General features: G+C 38.6%; 1 protein-coding gene across 21 annotated transcripts in view; it reads right to left on the bottom strand.

The window, feature by feature from the left end:
- Positions 1 to 20,017, bottom strand: part of MBNL1 (muscleblind-like splicing regulator 1) — a 197,899-nt gene that overhangs the window by 16,717 nt on the left and 161,165 nt on the right. For 15 of the 21 annotated variants that reach the window (XM_005874395.2, XM_014546217.1, XM_005874394.2 and 12 more), the window contains 3 exons: positions 19,737 to 19,847; positions 10,919 to 11,119; positions 503 to 760 (listed from right to left, as the gene is read on the bottom strand). In XM_005874395.2, coding sequence (XP_005874457.1) covers positions 503 to 760; positions 10,919 to 11,119; positions 19,737 to 19,847 — 570 coding nt within the window. The remainder of the gene's footprint in view (positions 1 to 502; positions 761 to 10,918; positions 11,120 to 19,736; positions 19,848 to 20,017) is intronic. The other 6 variants (XM_005874398.2, XM_005874400.2, XM_005874402.2 and 3 more) reach the window with 1 other exon arrangement.

The raw sequence follows: 20,017 nt of genomic DNA, 5'->3' as shown, positions 1-20,017 counted from the left end.
CTAATGCTAAAAACAATTTTGTGGGAGCAATTCTCCTAAATAGTTTCAGATTATGTGACTGTTAAAAGCAAGATATATATATATATATAGAGAGAGAGAGAGAGAGAGAAGAGCCATGGTGTGCAGAAGAGCGCACCAAAGAAGGAGAACACTGGCTGATTAGATGGCACGCAGACCTAAGAGCACCAGAGATGGCAATATTGTTAAACTGAAAAGGAGACAGGTGTTCTTTACAAAGCAGAAATGTCAGAGACCCTACCATCCAGAGTAAGACAGAGTATTAAGAGTTAGGCCAAAGGTAGAAGCAATGTGAAACCATTTGAGGAGTTACCCTCACTTTTGTGAACGGTAACTGCATTAGGTATTGTCAGGGATACCTGAACAAACATATCTTCAGCAAAAAAATAAATAAATAAATAAACAAGGTTAATAAAGGAAGAGCCTGTCGTCAGAGACACTTGTTCACTTTGCTAACAAGGAGTGGGCTGGTGTGCCTACTCACCATGGCAGCTGCGGTGGCTGCAGCCTGTGCTGCTGCAGCCTGGTTGACCTGGTATTGGGCAGCCTTGATCTTGGCTTGCAGATGTGCGGGAGGATGAAAGTATTTGCACTTTTCCCGAGAGCATCTCCCTTTGATGTAATCCATACACACGGTGACGGTGTTGTCATTGGTGTCAATCATTGTGCTGTCAGCAGGATGAGCAAACCGACAATCGCTTTCTCCTCGGTTGCAATTGCCACGCTGGTACTCTCGACATACCTACAAGGTTATGAAGTGCAAGGGGAGGTGGTCAGTCAACATGGAACAAGTTGAATCTGTCTTGAGGATTTTCACTGACAGTGCAAGACTGGTGAGAGAAGGCCACAGATGAAAAGGGAAACGAGCATTTGCAAACAGAGAACAAAATAGCTTGAAAAATTCCTCCTTTTCAGTAGAATGTCCATGAGCAGGAAAATGCATTGATGATACTAATTATGTTAAACACCTAATGTAAAATATGTGGGTATATTTATTAGTTACTAAGGGAAAAAAAAATAGCAACATTGCAGTACAGGAGTCTGGCAGACTCCAGGTGATCAAAGTTAACATCACCAGTAACAAGATGTTCAAGTACCTACTTTTACGAGGCACTGAAAAAAGGGCACGCCATCGCTTTGGTTGTATGACTGCTGAGAATGCATAACCTGAAAGTAATCACGAGGAAACTGCAGACACACTTGAAATGGAAGGATATTTTACAAAATAACTGACCAGTACTCTTCCAAAGGGTCAAGGTCATGAAAGACAGAGAAAGGCGCAGATTGGACAGCTCTGGAGTCAGAGAAAGGATGCTGTTAAGACAAATGATGAAACCTGATTAAGCTCTGTAGATTGGCTAACGGCAGCATAGCAATGCTAATCTGGTTTTATAAATGGCTCTATGGTTATGTAAGATGTTACTATTTAGGTAAGTTGGGTGAAGAACAGGCAGGAACACTCAGTTCTATTTTTGCAACTTTTGTGCTAATCTGAAATTACTCTCAAGTGAAAATGTATAAAGCAAAATTTGATAGCTTTTTAGTAAAATGTTGCCAGGAGCTTTTTTTTTTATCATTAGAGATTTACTTGGTAGTTATATAAAGCAGGTGGCAAAAGATTCGTTTTTTGTTATTGCCTATTTGTTTTATGTCTTTCAATTTTGCCATGGGGCCAAGGAGGAAAGGTGAAAATGGATTATTTTGCATTCATTTGCTCAATTTCGACTCTTACTATTATTATTAATAAAGTCTGTCATGGTGGCTGCTCCTGTCAGGTTTCCAAAACTGTCTTCATTTGGGATAGTTTGACCTCTTTACCACAAGAGGGCCTTCTAAAACATGGAATGTTCTTTTAACATTTTCATGTTCCTGCTTCAGGCTTCAAGGAAATGGTTTTTAGTTTTCACTGTTTTTACAAACTGAGCAAATAAAGACCCGAGCACTTTATTTTGGATTTCAGCAAGAAAGAGGAACGGGAATCCTGTTACTATTTTAAAAGCAGAGGTTTTCTTGGATGTGTATACATAAAATGATCACATTTCATTTTAGATCTTTTCCCCATTATATTTATATCTTATTGTCTGCTTCCTTTAACAAGGACTGTGTAATCTGCATCATGCTACATCTTGAAAAGAACATTAGAAATGACATCTTATACTATTTGGAAACCTCAAACTAGCTAAAGCTTTGTATTCCACATACCTACCAATGAGCCAACTCTATTCACCACCTCATTCAATTTATTTAATTTAAAAAAATCATTGAATAAACTACTCTGTGCTAGATAATCTGAGAGATATCCAGAATACAAATATGTCCCTGGACTGTTTGCTCAGTGGTTAGAGTATCAGCCCTGGACCCAAAGGTCTAGGGTTCGATTCCCAGACATGGTTGCAGGCTTGATCCCAGGCCCTGATCAGGGTGCATGCAGGAGGCAACCAACTGATGTGTCTCTCCTCTCTCTCTCTCTCTTTCTCTCCCTCCCTCCCTTTGTCCCTCCCTCCCCTCCACTCTCTCTAAAAAAATCAATTAAAAAATATCCTCAGGTGAGGACTTAAAAAAAAAAGAATATAAATATGACTTAGGGAGTTACTGACAACCCTATTTTATTCCATTTCATTTATAGGTTTATTGTAATGATTTATTACAATTTTGTACTTGCTTGTGGGATGCAATAAGGGAGAATTCTGAAACTAAGCAGAGTTGGTAACTAGCAATTAGTTTAGAATGTGTTCTGAAGCCACCCTTTTCTGAACTTCAAATAATTTCATCAAATGCTTTTGAATGATATGTGTTGTCTGTTTCTTTCTTCCTCCCCCCCCCCCCCCCCCCCCCCAGGTTAAGGTTTTTCCCAGACATGGGAAATGAAACAGAAAAAATATACTGAAATAGCTGTTCTCCCATTATTGTCTTTGAAAAGTAAAGAAGAAGTAAAAATCTCTTGTGAAAACCTGTACTTTTGCGAGCTACAGGCCAGAGGGGCTGGTTTGGCCTGATTTCTCTGATAAATGCAAGAAAACTTTAGACTCTGCTGATCCCCAAAAGAAATCTCTTAGATATAGAATTCTATTAGCAAAATATAATTGACACACACAATTTCAACGAATTTGATCTGTGATTCAAATCTGGATAAGAACTTGTACAATTTGGAACACAGAAGGTAAAACTAAATTTGAAATCCTAACAACATTACGGTTTCTTCTAATCTCATGCAGTCGTCTGCGTAGCTCCTACTTGTGACCTGCTTTCGCTAAACACTTTTCATTTTACTAAGTGTCCACAGTAATCATTTTTCTATGGCTCCATCAAATTCCATCAAATAGATGTGTATCATATAGGTAACTTTCAGAGAACATCCAAATCATTTCCAATATTCCCAAATACCATAAATATTGCAAAGAATACATTCATGACTATAGGCATTTTCTGATCGTTTTCTAAGGATAAATGTACAGAAATGGCATTAGAGGATCAACAGTATAAGTACTTTTTATAGTTCAGTAAGTAGCTTTTCAAACCTAGATTAAAATAATTCCATCCATTTAGCTAGTCACGTAACATGCTTCAATCAAGAAGAATATTGGTTGAGTCTTTTACTCTATAAGTATTAAGGCAGGATTTGTTATTTAAATCAGGTAAGTTTTAAATATTTGCATAGAAAATGAAAAGAGGTTCTTTCATGGCAAAAAGCATCATTTCAATGAAAATATTGACTGAAAACACTTAAGTACTACATTTCGTTTCCAAAAAAACTCTATGGAATAAAAAATAATCAGAAAAACTTCTCAAAGAAATGTGAATTCTCTATAAAGCTGCTTCTGTTGATTAAATAGCAGTGGTACAATGGGAAAAGGATAGAGTTTATAATCAGAAATCTTGGGTTCTAGTTCCTACACTCACTAGCTACCTATACAATTCCTCGAGAATACTGAGAAAATTTATAGATAGCTTAAAACACACCATACATGTCTGGTTAAAATAGACAGTTCTATTATTTGATCTCTAATTTTATATAAACATGACGAAACTCAGCAGTAGAATTAAATTCAGCAGTTCTCTGCAAATTAAGATCTTGGGATTCTAAGGAAATTAATAGCAATGGTTGAACTTATTCAAAACTAGACAGTCAACTGCATGTTCTTAAGGAGAGATCAATTCCAGTAACATGATTTGTGCTCAACATATTAAACTGAGTCATCTTTGGAGAATAACATCCAAAAGCAGGAACAGGAAGCTAATTATAACAAGAAACAGGGACTCAGTCCATTTTACTAGTAATATTTTGGGAAGTGATTTTAAACCTAATGGCCAATTTTAAGGAGCATATTCAAAGACATATACATACCTATTGCTCAACAATAAGTATCAGGGACTTTATTTTTTATTAAGTTTGAGCTAGCACAGCACATTAAAAAGAATACTGGATAATTGATTTTATAAGTATCCTCAGCATTACTGGTCATGAGCATATAATTTAATGCAGAGAAATTATCTGTATTTTCAATTCAAAAGGGTTAAAACCTCCCCATTTTACAAATCTGGTGATTCAGGGAAATGATCTTAGGTAGTTATTATACAATTAAATTTCCCAAGATAAATATCTGGTGACATAATATCTAGTTTTAGTCTGTTATCTAATAATTGTACAAATTTGGTCTATGTGAATCTCATTTTTTCTTTTTTTTTTAAAAAACAAAACAAAGAAAAAGACACCCATTTCATCTATCTCAGAGGATTTCTGTTAAGAACAAACGTGAGTTTTCTTTGAAATCTATAAAGAAGAACCCATCATTAGCATTAGGCCAGAGAACACAAGCCTATTTCTATAGATGACACAGCTAAGAATGTGTAATTTGACAATGTGATTTAAAAAAATCATATCTGAATATACATAAATGACCAACTAAAACAAATTTCATATTAAATCTACTTCCACGTTTTAATTTATTTACTCCTATTTATTCCAAATGTGCAAACCAAAAGGATAGGAAAATACAAATATCTATGAAAGAAGCTCATCAATATGCCAAACTGTTCAAATCTGTAGTTCCTTTTATTACTCTTTTTAAATAACAGGAAAATTGGAGACATTTTAGTGTTAGCTTGGGTAAAGAAAGAGGAAGAAGAGCAAAACTGAGTGACCAAACCAAGGTTCAAACCTTGAAACAAATTACAACTCTGCCATCTCTCTAATCATAAGAGAAATAATTGACAGGGACACAGTACACTAGATGGTTTAAACGAGGGTGCTAGTACACTTTTAAGAACCATTCTAAAGCTTTATTATAGATTTAAAAATATGTTTAAACTATGTAAACCTGTGTGCACAGAACTGTTAAGATTTCTTAGCGATTTTCTAGATAAACTGAAGTATCATACAAGCAGTACCCAAACATCCTCTGTGAACATACAAAATTAAAATAATCCTATCAATAAGCATTCCTTACCTTAAAAGCAGTTGCTTTTCTAATTTTTTTAATTGAATGTCTTTTATATTCAATAGATCATCCCAATCTAGGCTTGCTTTTACTGTCACGTTAACCCTCATTTAGTTTTATGTGCTCTTTTTTGTTAATAGGTATCATATATGATTAAAAATATGACATCAATTAATGAACCAAAAAAAGCACATAAAGCTAAATGAGCGTTAAATCATTTAAATCATATGTATATATTTAAAAGGCTTATATGCAAATTGTCCCTGTGGGAGTTTGGGAGATTTGGAGTTCGATCGCTCGCTATGACGTGTGCTGACCACCAGAGGGTGGCACGGAAAGAAGGAAGGCCCTGGCCAGCAGCCCTGGCTGGCAATAGGAAGGAGGGCCCCAGCCGGCAGCTAGAAGGCCCTAATTGGCCTTGATCGGTGGCCAGGCCTAGGGACCCTACCCATGAGCAAATTTTGTGCACCATGCCTCTAGTAAAAATATATTGCCTAGAGTCTTTTTTGTGTGTCAACGTAAGTAGAAGCACCCAGAACCTAGGGGTCTGAATTAGAACACCATGCCATGATTACCTCAGTAGAATAAAACCTTCAGCACAAGAATAACTTATTTTAAAACAAACTCTAGCTGAAGATATCAGAAGCCAAGTCATTTGTCCACCTTCCATGGAATACTTTGTATGCTTTTCTCATACTGCTGATATAAAAATGATACTGTTACCCAAATGGAAATCTTCTATCCTCATCAGCATCTGAAATAGGTGGCCATTGGTTTGCTTTTCTTTGATTAATGCTATTATGTGGTATAAATTACCTTCATAATCATTGTGGGGTTTTTTTTTATTCTACTGAAAACATGATGAAGAGCATAATAAAATGTTTTAGGTAAACAATGATTATTCTCTTATTCTTAAGAGAATAAGAGAATGATTATTCTCTTATTCTTAAGAATAAGAGAATAATCATTGTTTACCTAAAACATTTTATTATGCTCTTCATCATGTTTTCAGCAACAACTGTAGGATGTTGAGTGAATTGGAGGAGGCATGTTTTTAATTCAGAGCCACAAATAACTACATGAGGTAAATGATGAAAAGTTGGGACTTAGAGAAGAGATGCTGGCATCCATTGGGGGAAGAGTACCGTGGACTCTTTGCATTTCGATGTGCCTGGTGAACTGTGAAAAAGCTCCAGAGGCCCACTGCAGACCTGAAACAGTCTTTGGGGATGAGGCCCTGCATTTTTAACAATCATCCCAAGGACTTGGGCCATGAACAAGATGTTATATTTTATACTTGGAATGCTCAAACTTTAAACATGTTCCCAAGGAGAATGCTAACAAAAGCTAAACATTTCTCATGTTTTAATTTCTCTGTTGGGTTATCCTGAACTCTGAATAAGAGTACATATCTTTTTGTGATGAACTGATTAACTGATTGATTGTTTGGTTGACTCATTCATTCATTCATTCATTCATATAACAGCTATTGGGCATCATTCATGAGCTTGGACTCCTCTGGTGTGGACCTTTTTTGGTTGTTGATCAGATAGCAGTTAGATATCAAAGATTTCCCTCACATTACTTTTAACTTGAAAGATGTCCAATAGTTCTTCATTGGATATTGTTGAATAAATAAAAGAATGAATGCATTTAAGGATCCTTTTTGCACCATAAAAAAATTACTGTGTTTCTGTGTCTCTTGACACTAAGTCAAATACTTTCATAATGAAGCAGGGCCTGGAATAAAAACCTCAGTTCTTTCCAGTACTTACAGATTTTTAACAATTTCTTAAAATAATTCAAAAATAAAAAGCTGCTTGGAAATTACAAAAAGGCATCCCAAGGTCACAAAATAAAATTCTAAAAGCCACTGTTACTGATATTTAAGACTTTTGCTCCTCATTAGAGAAAACCAAGAAAGCTGACTTTTTACAATGTAGCAAGTCTTTTAAAAGATATCCAACAAAGAATGGATAATATGAATATTGGTATAAAGCTCATGTGTCTATTTCTCACACACACACACTGTCCCAAAAATGTATACACACACTTTGAATGATTATAAAGGCAGTGTTTATTAAAATACATTTCATTTTCAAAATTGAGTTATCAGCTGCTAAAGTGTGTATGCATTTTTTGGGGGACACCAGCATATAAAATAAACTTTCAAAAGCTTGTGGCTGGCATTAAAAAGAAGAAAATTCCCTAAATGTCCCCAGAATGTTCTAACTGGAAGTGATCTTAGAGATTATCCAGTACAACCCCCTAATTTTATGTGTGGAATATGAAGTTCAGAGAACATGAGAAATTTGACTCAAGCTCACTCACCTAATTAACAATATCACTAGCACTAATCCTTGGATTCCTACTTTCCAATTTAACCTTTTTTTATAGAATCACATTGGGTGCTGTAAATACATGTCAGTTCATCCAAGCAATTATATAAGAACCAGAGGCTGATAAATCTATGATACTTTTAAATTTATTTATTGTCTAATAAGTTGTAGCAAAAAGAAGGAAGTGGCAAGACAAATCAGCCATTATTTTAACTGATTTAAATTCTTTTCCACCTCCAAAGGAACTCAAAATTCAAACATGTACTTCAGAGTTCCTTGAGGGAAAAAAAAATAGAGTATAGATTTAAACCCCAATAACTAAACACGTGGCCAATTAGCAAATAAGTGTGTGCACTCATTGCCATGTCGTTTAGACTCCAATCTGGAGTGCAATTAGCATGAGAGGAAGTAACCTGAAGATATGAATGTCTAAAATCCCAAGTGCTGAGCAGGAAGACATGCCCCTGAGCCTCACAGTGCAATAGCCTAACAGGTTGTAACGGTGACACTGGATCAGATCCAGTTAACCAGAAGAAGACAGGAAGCCGCCCCACCACCAGGCATTGAGAGAAGTGGGATTCAGGTTAAAAGGAAATGAAGTCAACACAGCAGAAGTCATTTGTTGTGACTATTGCGAAATATGACAGACAAAATACACAAAGCAGCTCCTCCCAAAAGAAAAATAAAACCAAACGACAAGAGGTTTCACTATAACTAAACATCATACCAAATATAGTTAATTACAGACTACCTAAAATTGTGAGAGGACTCATTTTTAGAAGAGTTCTGACCACTCAGATCAGCCTTTGAGAGAGATTCTTTTAAAGAGATTTCAATAGAGATTTTTCTCAGCTTTTTAAATGTCATCTCCTATTAATAATTAATTCACTAAAGTTCATCTCAGATGGTCTGTTTGGTTCCCATTAATCAATCAACAATTATGCATTATGGGCCCAGGGTTTGCCTCAGAAAGGCTGGGGGTGGAGTTCACATGTTGAGCATCAGATGATGTTTAAATATTTAAAATTTCTTAAGTTTCCTCCCAATTTATCTGCAAACAGCATTAGTTAATGAATGAACAAGGGCAACTGTGCAATGACAAACCACACACAGGTCACGGTGTACCTCTCTCTAGCACACAGCAGAGTCCTTCGACCACAGAGGGCACGCAACTAGGTTTCAAAGTCCTTCCTGGGTCCTACTTGCAGTAATCTCTTAATTAGCAGCCTTTTCCAAAATGTTTAATGAAAGGCAAGGCATAAGCCTAAAACAAACAAAACGTTAAAGAGCATACAGGAGCCAAAATGTGCTTCCTCCTCTTTGTATTGTCACCTGCATGGGAATGGGAGAGTGACCTAGTGTTTTAAAATGGGATTCTGAGTTCATACCCCACTGGAACATCCCACCTTTGTGAACTTGAATAATTATGTCACATCTCTACCCCTAAATTTATTGCCCTGTAAAGTAGAGTTAATAAGAGCATCTTGCCAGGCCGGCATAGCTCAGTGGTTGAGCATCAACCTATGAACCAGGAGGTCACAGTTCGAAGCTCAGTCAGGGCACATGCCTGGGATGCCAGCTTGATCCCCACTTTGGGGGTGTTCAGGAGGCTGCCAATCAATGATTCTCTCTTATCTATCTCTCCCTCCCTTCCTCTCTGAAGTCAATAAAAATGAATCTTAAAAAAAATTAATAGGGTCTTCCCTTCCTCTCTGAAATCAATAAAAATGTATCTTAAAAAAAATTAATAGGATCTTCCTTATAAGCTTGTTTTTTTTTTTTAAATATATTTTATTGATTTTTTTTACAGAGAGGAAGGGAGACAGATAGAGAGTTAGAAACATCGATGAGAGAGAAACATCGATCAGCTGCCTCCTGCACACCCCCCACTGGGGATGTGCCCGCAGCCAAGGTACATGCCCTTGACCGGAATCGAACCTGGGACCCTTCAGTCCGCAGGCCGACGCTCTATCCACTGAGCCAAACCGGTTAGGGCTCATAAGCTTGTTTTGAATATTAAATGTGTGATGCTTGTGAGGGGTTGACTCTGCATTTGGTAGATAACAAATATTCAATAAGTATTAACTATTATTATTGTCATCAAAATGATGGTACAGTTATAACTATTCTGAAATCTGAGATCCTTTGTAAAGCTTGCAATGAAACTTAATAAACAAGAACTTGGTGCTTATTAAATAAATTCTTGCTAAACTTATAAATGATTAGTGTCAATTATATTCACACAAAAGCCTTATTTTGCTGCTTTCTCTATAATTAAAACATGCAAAACTTCTCTTCACTCAGCATGGCCTCATCTGAACCAGGGACAAGAGGAAAAGGTCATTTTGTTTTTTATTTGGACACCAAAGCCAGGTTTTAGAGTTTCAATGGACAGTAATGTTGCCATTTTTCCTGCATCTATATAGTTCACCAAATCTATCGATTTACAGCCATGCTGAAACTCGGAACAACTACTTCAATGTAAGATTTATATCTTTAATTTCTTTTTCATGTAGCAATAGCAAAGCAGGAACATCTGATCATCCTTGACTCTGAAACTCAGATCATCACACAATTTCCAATTAAAAATGTTTATGGGCGTGCACTTCATCAACAAAGCTGCCCTGCTATTCCAACCAAAATATAGCGAAGCTTATGAGGCCATCTGCAATGATAAACTTTAAAATGCTTTATAGATAGTAACTAAATAACATCTTTATGAGAACAAGTATCAGGGGATTGATCAAATTTGTTCTTAATAACAACAGCGATAAATATTTAAGAAACATTTGCTGGGTGCCAGGCATTCTTTCTTCTCTTTGAGGGAAGTTGCCATTATTACCTCCATTTCAAAGACGAGGAAACTGAGGCACAACAAAGTAACAGACAGTCTGACCCCAGGGTCCAAGCTCTTACCCATTAATCTACACATGGACGTTGTGGCTTTCCTGAATGTTACGTTCCTCAAATATAGCATGCCCATATTCTAGTAAAATGCTCCAAGCATTAAACCAAAACCTCTGCTTCGAAATTTTTTTTAACTTTTATGACAATGAAAGAAATAAATAGCACATTTTGCAAATTAGAATAGAGAACGTAAAGAAACCAGCTCATCATTCCTACCTCAAGTCTGTCTGTCCGCATTAATTTCTGTGCTGCAGCTGCAGCAGCTGCAGGGACAGGAACCCCAGGGTTCCCTGTGACCAACATGGGTGCAGTCGGCAAGATCTCTGCTGGAACCAGGCTTGGGGAGACAGGTCCCAGGTAGGGATTAAAGGCTGCTGATGCATTGGTGGCTAAGCTGGGTGCAACTGAAAACATTGGCTGAAAAATAAAGTAAGAAGAAAAATTTAATATGAAGGTCCTGGTTGAAAGTTTGATATCCTACATTATATATATATATTTCCATCCATCCACCCCCCTCCCCCAACCTCCATCCATCCATCCATCCCCAATCTATTCTTCTCTTTCTCCCTCCCTACCTCCCCTCCATTTAAGTCTGTGTTTATTAACTCTTATTCAGGATAAGGATGATTCTTAAATAAGCATTGATCAAACCAATGTTTTTCTAAAATACAAGACGTAACCTGCCGCTACATTTTCCACTGGAATCTTAAAGCCTGGGGTCTCTAATACTTGCAATTTCTTTATGAACAATAGATCAAGAACTCAATAGGGAAACTTCCTGTGGTTTTCTACATTCCATCTTTGTCCTGATTGAACCCTAGACACGTATCTAAGAAATACATTTCATAATTACTATGTCAGATGTTCTTGAAGGATCTGTTTACAACTGTTAATAGGTTGCAAGTGTTCTATTATCTGGAATAAATAAAGCAGAACTCTCAGTGGATAGCTAAGTTTCACAGTCAATGTAAACTGTGAATAAACCTCATGTGGTCACGGAAAGGTGAGGATGGCACCATTCCTTGTGGGCACACAAGATAAAGCATTTGGCATATTCACCAATTGCAGGTTTTTCTGGGGAAATTATAAACTGCATCAGCCTATCACGCTCTTGTGAGGCATTTAACAGGGAATTCACCTTACGAGGGGAGAACCATTGGAAAATGGGAAATCTGCAACAGAACACCTCCAACTAAATGCTAAGTGATTCTTCAGGGGAACACCTATGGCCACACTAAGGAAAATGTGACAAGACTGAATTTCTGCCAGAAATGCTTTCATGGATACATGAGAATGGTTTCTATTTGTTGGTATAAAAATGTGCATATCAGGAAATATATCTGTTCTTGATGGAATTAAGCAATTTACCTGAAATCTACTCAAGCAATTTTCTTTTCCAATTTTAAAAGCATAACCGAGCACAACAATTTCCCATGTGATTGAGGATACATTTTCAACTTCCTGATTCAATGGAGTTTCAATTCTTGAAGTTTAAGGCTTTGTGTAATAGTAATGTTTGTCTCTAAAACACAAAAACTGATGGACAAAATGGAGCCTATTCTTGAAAGTAATTTTTAACGATTCACTTCCTTTTACCCTGTGGTATGGAACAGGTTCAGAGAAATTTTTTTGTAGAATAAAAGGACATTACAATGTAGCGATTCTTCCCTCTGAAAGATGATCCTGAGTTTATACAGTGTTCAAGAGAAACTTGGAACAAATTTTTAATGCAATTAAGATGTATGTTACAGAAGTAATTCTTATGGTTCAAAAGAAACATGTTAAAAAAATACAACATTTCCTTTATCTAGTCTGTTCCTGCCCCATCCTGTATTTGTGAGGGAGCCCAAGTATTCCCTTGCTCCTAGGACAGTTCTCAACGATGGGTGATTTGGCCTCACAGGGACATCTGGCAATGTCTAAAGACGTTTCTGGTCGCCACAGCTGGAGGGTGCTAGTGCATCTAATGGGTAGAGTCCAGGGGTTCTGCTAAGTGCCCCATAACACATGGGGCAGCCCCTTCCAACAAAGGTTTATCCCGCCCCAAATGTCAGCAGAGCTGCGGTTGAAAATCTCTGTCCCAGGGATGCACTCTGTTCTCGACCTCACACATTGTTTTAGGACAAAATCTTTTGTGCATGCAGCTAACGCACACAAACTTGGTAAGAAAACCGTGAAAAGTAGAATATTTAATACATAAGGTGATTCACTTGGCAGAAGAAACGATACACCATGGATTCCTCTGGTATGTTCAAGTGAAAACGATGATGCCTCCGAATGTGCTGGCTTCAATGCCATGGTTAGCTGCCCTGCCAGATCGATGGCTCTTGCGTGAGGAAGTGGCCTGAAGTAATACCTCCCACCCGCAGGCCCATCCCTGCCCAAAGCAGCTACGCTACGTGCTGACAACAAGAAACTATCCAGCATTCCAGATATTAACAATCCGTACCCTGCCTGAAGCTGGGCCCTGGGCAATCTCTGCCCACCAACGGATATTGAACAGCAGCTGATTTTACGCTGATTCACTGTCTACCGGCTGCCAAGGCAGCAGCAGGACAAGGGTTGACTGGCACGGCAAATACATGCTGAACTTGGATTTCTACTCCGAAATATTCAGGTAAACATACACTGCTACATACTTGCAGATACAATATGTAAAATTTCAGCCACACCAGCCATCTATTTTTCCTATTAGGTATTTAATAATTATTTTTTTAAAAAATTAGCACTGAAGACTAAAAGACTAGCTTGGAAATGTGGAGAACAGACGCCAGGTAATAGCATTCCTCTTCGTATTCTATTGCTACGAAGGAACATGTATTTCCAGACAGAGCGTGTTTGAATGCATGCTTCAGAAAGTTACTGAGATGCTCATGTCACGGTACACAAGCCACTATAATTATTTAGAAGCAGAGGTCCAATTTACAAACTCATTTGGAGGGAAGAAAAGCATTCATATTTTAAGAAAATAAGACCAGTGGCCAATAAAATTCAGCTTTGTTAAAGCTCATTGAATAAAATAAACATAAAATCTACAATGCCTAGAATACAGAAGTTGCCTATTAAAGGGAAAGGAACGCTTTTATTACATAAAAGTATGGCAACAATTTTCCTGCCGGACTGTTCCTATAGAGTTGTCATGTGAATTGATTTCTGGATTTGATCCAGCAGAACAAATTCAAATCTGGTGAATTTTAGGATACTCTCCCCAAGTATAATCTGCAGCAGCTTTTAAAAACCTGAAACATCAACTCTTCAACAAGCATTAACTCAAATTGCTCCCTCTCCAGATAAGTGGTGCTATTTGCTAAACAGTCAGGCAATCAATAATAATAGCTCTATGCTTTGAAATCTGATTCCAAAAGCTGCTTTAAAAACAACAAAAAAAGTACAACATTCCTTCATTTCTTTTGAGTTTTTTTCTGGTAAATCTGTTACATCCTTTTTCAAAGAGCACCTTGCTGGAAGAAGGTCACCGCTGGACCCACCAGTGCCCTAATCTGATTAGTAAAGAACTTGAACTGCTACACAGCTGATTCTCCATCCAAAAGCTGCCCTGACAGGGTTCAGCAGAATCGCATGGACGGATATTAACGCAATGGAGGTATTGAGCGGCATCCTATTTTCTCTGAAGTATCCACGGGATAATGCATAACTACATAATCGGTGCCTTCGATACTAACTGCAGCCTTGTAACGATGATTTGCAGATACTGTGCTTCGGGGAAGGCATCAGGAAGGTTGGCTTATTATTGTCTTTTGTCTGTGAACACCCTGAAACTAATTGCAAGCTTAGGAATGCTTGGATGGGCTAATCATTTGTTTGTTTTCAAAGAGCCATTCTGATTCCATTAAGGTACTTGAGCTTTGTTATAAATGAAAATGTTATTTAATGTCACATTATGACCATTGTTAAATGTGTGCAAACATGGTTATTAGCATAATTCCCTCTCCTTATTGTGTGCCAGGCATGTGCTTGGCGCTTTACCTGTGTTCCTGCATTTAATCCTCATAACAGTAGAGTGTAAACTTCAGGGGACGAACAAAAACAAAACTCCACTGCTTTGGTTTTAAGATGGGGATGGGGGATACCTGTTTAATACACTACTAAATGCTCAAAACATAGAGCAATGCCTGGCACACAGCAGGCACTCAATATACACTGAATAAGTGCTTGAGTGGGTGAATGCATGAGTGCGTGGATGAATTACAGCCTTGGCAGGTGGGTATTATTAGTCCCATTTTGCAGATAAAGAAGAAGTCTCTTGGAGATTATGGGCCCCAAAAAACCTAGGATATGGACACAAGTGTGTCTTGCTTCCAGGTGGTTCTGAAAATAGGGGTTCTCTGTGCAGGCCGCCCATCAGAATTACCTAGAGTTTTCTATCCAGCATGCCCTGCCCCTCCCCCTCATCGGACTCTCTGGGAGATGTAGGAAGGCAGCAGTGTTTTTTAAATGCTCCTGGATGATTCCAATTCCAGACACGAAAGGGCCTTCTACTACTATTTAAAAACAGAGATAGGTTCCATGGTCTGATTCTATGTGCGGTCGCTAAGGACTCATGTTCCCTTCTGACTCTCTTCTTCTGAACATGGTTTTCCCTGCACATTGAAGGATGCTCCTGCCCAGCCCACCTATTTAATTCCTAATCATGCTTCAAGAATTAGGGCTCTTCCTTGTTGAAGTTGTCCCAGATCCACCCACACCTCCAACTCTAAACAGGCGTTTCCTGCCCTCTGCTCTCCTAGATCCTCATCACTCAGGGCCAGAGGGCAGCCTTGGGTCCTGTGTTTTGTACATTTTGTATAGATCCTGCAGTTGGCATCTACACAGGTCCTCAGTAGACATTCATTTAACAAGTATATCAATGGATGTGCTGTTTTCCTCTGTCAAAGAAATTAGTAAATGCATTAAAGGTTTTCTAGAAATAGAAATTTAAACATTAAAAAAGAGATTTAATGTCATCCATTTCTCTAATACGCTTGTTAGAAAAGTTTAATTTCTTTTTTTTTTTTTGGTTTTGCAACTTCTAATACTGAATTTTTCTAAGTTATCATTTTCCCATGCTGTAATGTTGCAAATATCATAGGAGCCCTAATTTATTTTAAAATGTTATGTGAGACAGTGTTTGTTTTGCAGACAATGTTGGCAAGTTTTAATAAAATGGAGGGAGTACATACAATAAATAATACATAATTGGTATATGCTGGCATTTACAGAACACAAATTTTAAGTCAGATCTGTCTAGATGTTACGTGTGTGTGTATCTGTGAAGGTCAAACTTGCAAGCAGTAAACCATAAAGTGTTTTTAAAAAATTAACAGCATAATCGAGGTATATGAAACCAGATTCTTGTATAACCCTGTATAAAAGCTATAAACAGCCTTTGTAAACAATTATTTTGAATATGAACATAGAGCCAAAAGCTGATGGGAGTTATCAACACATATCCCATTACAATGCCTTTTTTCTAAGAAAGTAGCAGACAACTACAATCAAAGCAATCCTATTTTAAACTCTGTTTCTAGACTGACTTGCTGATTGGGCAAATCAAATGACCATTTGCTTTATCCTGAATTTCACTTTCTCTTTCAATCCAATTTTTTCTCAACATTTAAATAGAGAAGACTCGCTTCTAACTCTCCGAGGAGAAAGGTAGCAACAAATATGCCGGTCCCTAGGATTTGGGGCCCATTTTCAAGCTGCTTAAGGAAGTGCAGGCTCCTTGACTGAGAAGGGCAGATGCCCTGGCCAGGTGGCGCAGTTGGTTGGAGCATCATCCCATACACCAAAAAGGCTGCGGGTTTGATTCCCGGTCAGGGCACATATCAAGGTTTTGGGTTGTATCCCTGGTCAGGGCAGGTTCAGGAGGCAACCAAGGGATGTTTATCTCTCACGTGGATGTTTCACTCTCTCTCTCCCCCTTCCTCCCACTCCAAACAATAAAAACATATCCTCGGGTGAGGATTTAAATAAAAAGGTTAGATGTATGAAATATGATTCAGGGTGACTAACTTGGAAACATTTTGCCAGAAACACTTTGGGATAAAGTGGCCTTATCTCAACCACCAGTTGGATAAACTGCAAAGGAAAGTCCTAAAATACAATTGAAGAATTTCAGGTGTTGCTGAAAATGTGACAAATGATGACATCAAAGCTTTCAGCATCAAACTGCCAACAACCGCTGGGAACCCGAGTGGAGAGCAGAGACAGGTGACAGAAGCAGCAGAGAAGCTCCCGAGACCTGAGCTAAGTGCAGGAACTCTGAAGTCCTCTGTGGCTACCCTGCTTCCGATGCATGAAATTCACGGGAATTCGACGCGAGTCAGGGACCTCAACAGGGCCTTCAAGTGTGTGCCTTCAAGGCAGCTGTTCTGGGACATTATGGGTGGCCAAGCCTAACCTTTGGGAGCACAGGGTAAGGCGCCTGAGACCACTGCTAGCTCTCCGAGGGCAGTGACGAGAGCCTGAAAGATATCTTTCAGGAACGGACCAAAGAACTCTATCAGATGCCTCCAAGTTGTAAACCACAAGGTGCCATCTACTTCCCGTTAGGCTGTTTAGTCACTTCTCATTAGATTGCCTTTGCATCAGACAGTGCATGGCAAAGTAAAAAAAAAATTAAAAAAAAATTAAATTTAAAAATTAAAGTGGCACTTAGGAAATAAATCTAAATTTGGATAATTAGATACTATAGGTCTTCCATTTATCTTCCAGTTACAGAGCTAGTCAGCAGCAGGGCCAGTCATATTAATTAATCTCTCCGAACCTCTGAGGCTTCATCTGCAAATCTGGGATAATACTACCTACTTAATAGGATGGTGGTGAGGATTTATGATACCAAAAGTACTGAGTTCAGTAATCGCACGCATGGTATTGCATTTGCCCCCAAAACGTCAAGTCCTCTTTCTGATTCTTGGCTGGGTGCCTTTCACTACAATTTAATAAAGTCCATACAAACAAGAAACTCTCCTATAAATCCCTGCACTCCCCAAGTCAGCCCAGTGTCAGGTTCCAAAGACCCTCCATGTATACACCAGGTCTCTTAAGATTTATGAGAAAACGAGAACCCAAACGGAGTGACATACAGCCATTTCCCGGTCCCCAAAGGGCCCTCATGCAGCCCCTGGCTGCCTCTGAAACCGTCTGCTACGAAGTAGCCCCCTCCGGCCCCCTTTCGGTGCGGCAGAGTCTGGGCTGGGGCTCTGGGGCCTGGTTGCAATTCCTCTGGACGCCGGGGAAGGTCAACCACCATGAACCTCTGTCTCTTTTTCTTGTGTTTGGAAAGCTCCTTCCCTCATTCACTCTTTCACTCACCCAAGCAATGGTTTGTTCTCTGTGACGTGCCAGGCACAACACTAGATACTTCTTTTTTTAAAAAATATATTTTTACAGAGAGGAAGGGAGAGGCATAGAGAGTTAGAAACATCGATGAGAGAGAAACATCGATCAGCTGCCTCCTACACACTCCCTACTGGGGATGTGCCTGCAACCAAGGTACATGCCCTTGACCGGAATCAAACCTGGGATGCTCTATCCACTGAGCCAAACTGGTTAGGGCAACACTAGATACTTCTGAATCTGATTGGACCTTGCTAAGCCTTTGCCCAATCCGTGTTCCTCCAACCACAGTTTGGGGGCCCAACTGGTTGCCCTTAGATTAGAAAACTAAGAGGCTTCACTTGTGTGACTGCAAGCCCCGTCGCTGCTCAGACACTGCTGATGCTCCTGATGGTGGGGACCTGCTCGCAGCATTATCTCCTTGGAGATCCCCACCACCTGGGTAGGATCCAAGTTTATGCCATCCCCGCAAACACTATCGGCTGGCCAGCCTCTGGGAGTGGTTTCTCCATATTTGCCACCTGCTGCTTCCAGCCGGTTAGCTTCCCTATTTGTGGGCCCAGCATTAAAGTTCCAGTAGGCAGCTGGTTAGGACCATCTCACTTATTTCTGAATCTCCATGTTATTATCTTCATTAAAACAGGGCTGATTACAGGGATCAAAACATCTCCGGTGAGATTTCGAAGCAAATTTCCCAGATTAAAGCCTTCTCTGTAGCCATTAAAAGCCATTCCTATTAGCAAATGCTTTAAAACTGAATATTTAAAATGACTGCTGTACTTATTACAAAAACGTCACTCTGCATAGAGTATATTATTTCTAGACTGACCTCACAATGCCTCTAGCAAAAGGGTTATTCCACTTTCAAATCCAGGAACCAGGGAAATTAACATAACATAACATAACATAACATAACATAACATAACATAACAACATCTGGGGGGGGGGGCAGGGAAGGGAGTGGAAGAGGGCATAGAGGGGATGAATGGTGATGGAAAATAACAAATGAAAATAAAAGTGTTTAAAAAAAAGAAAAGAAAATTAATGCTTTGTCTAGGCTGAGAATTTTCCAACAAAATCACCAGAAAATGTGGTGATTTGTCTAATGGTTCCAGAAACCTGTGCTTTAGTGATTGCCTAAGCAATGCATATTTGTTACTAGTATTTCAAAGCCATGGGCATAAATGTTGCTTATAGTTTGTGCCAGGATTACGATGTGATGACCCTGGAAACGACCTTGAGAGTATAACTCAAGGACGAACTCAGTAGAGGAACCGCCAGGACCAATGCTGCTCTTTGCAGTCTGGGAACCACACTGCGGCTCTCAGAGGCACGCTCGGTCACTGAGCGGGTAGATACGCTTTAAATGTTTAAGTGGAACAAAGTACCTCAAGGAGAGATCTTATATCAAGGAAAGTAGTAGCTACCACAAGGATTTATCGGATCTTTGAAGCTACCTATGTGAGGGCTAAGTGTAACAGAGAAGTCTTATCCAATATTTTATGCTGGAGAGAAAAACACTTTTTTTTTTAAACCAAATGAACGAGTTTATGCTATCCCAAAGCAAACATGTAAAATTAGCAGGTACCATAAAAAATAAATTTAAGATATCATATTTTAAACTGAGCCCCCAAATAATGAAAAAATATATGTATCAGATTAAAACAGACACAGAATTACAATATTATCTCACCTCAACTGTATAGAATTGATAATTGGTATCACTGCCGATGTGATATGGAGATCCCTCCCACCTCGAAATGCAATCCCCCCCTCTTTTTTGGAATGATTGGTGCATTAAGTTCTAAGAGAGAATAACAATTACATTGAGTTCAGGTGTTAAAATGTATTAGGAAAAAAATTAGTTAGCACACTGCTACAGCTAGCATATCAGAAAAATTCGGGTCTTCACATTCCCATGACCCCAAAATACTACATAAGTTAGTGACATAAATTACTGACAGATATAATCTT

This window comes from Myotis brandtii, unplaced genomic scaffold (assembly GCF_000412655.1).
Source record: "Myotis brandtii unplaced genomic scaffold, ASM41265v1 scaffold436, whole genome shotgun sequence".
Taxonomy (NCBI): Eukaryota; Metazoa; Chordata; class Mammalia; order Chiroptera; family Vespertilionidae; genus Myotis; species Myotis brandtii.
The sequence above is the reverse complement of the archived record's forward strand: the minus strand, read 5'-3'. Positions and strand labels throughout refer to the sequence as shown.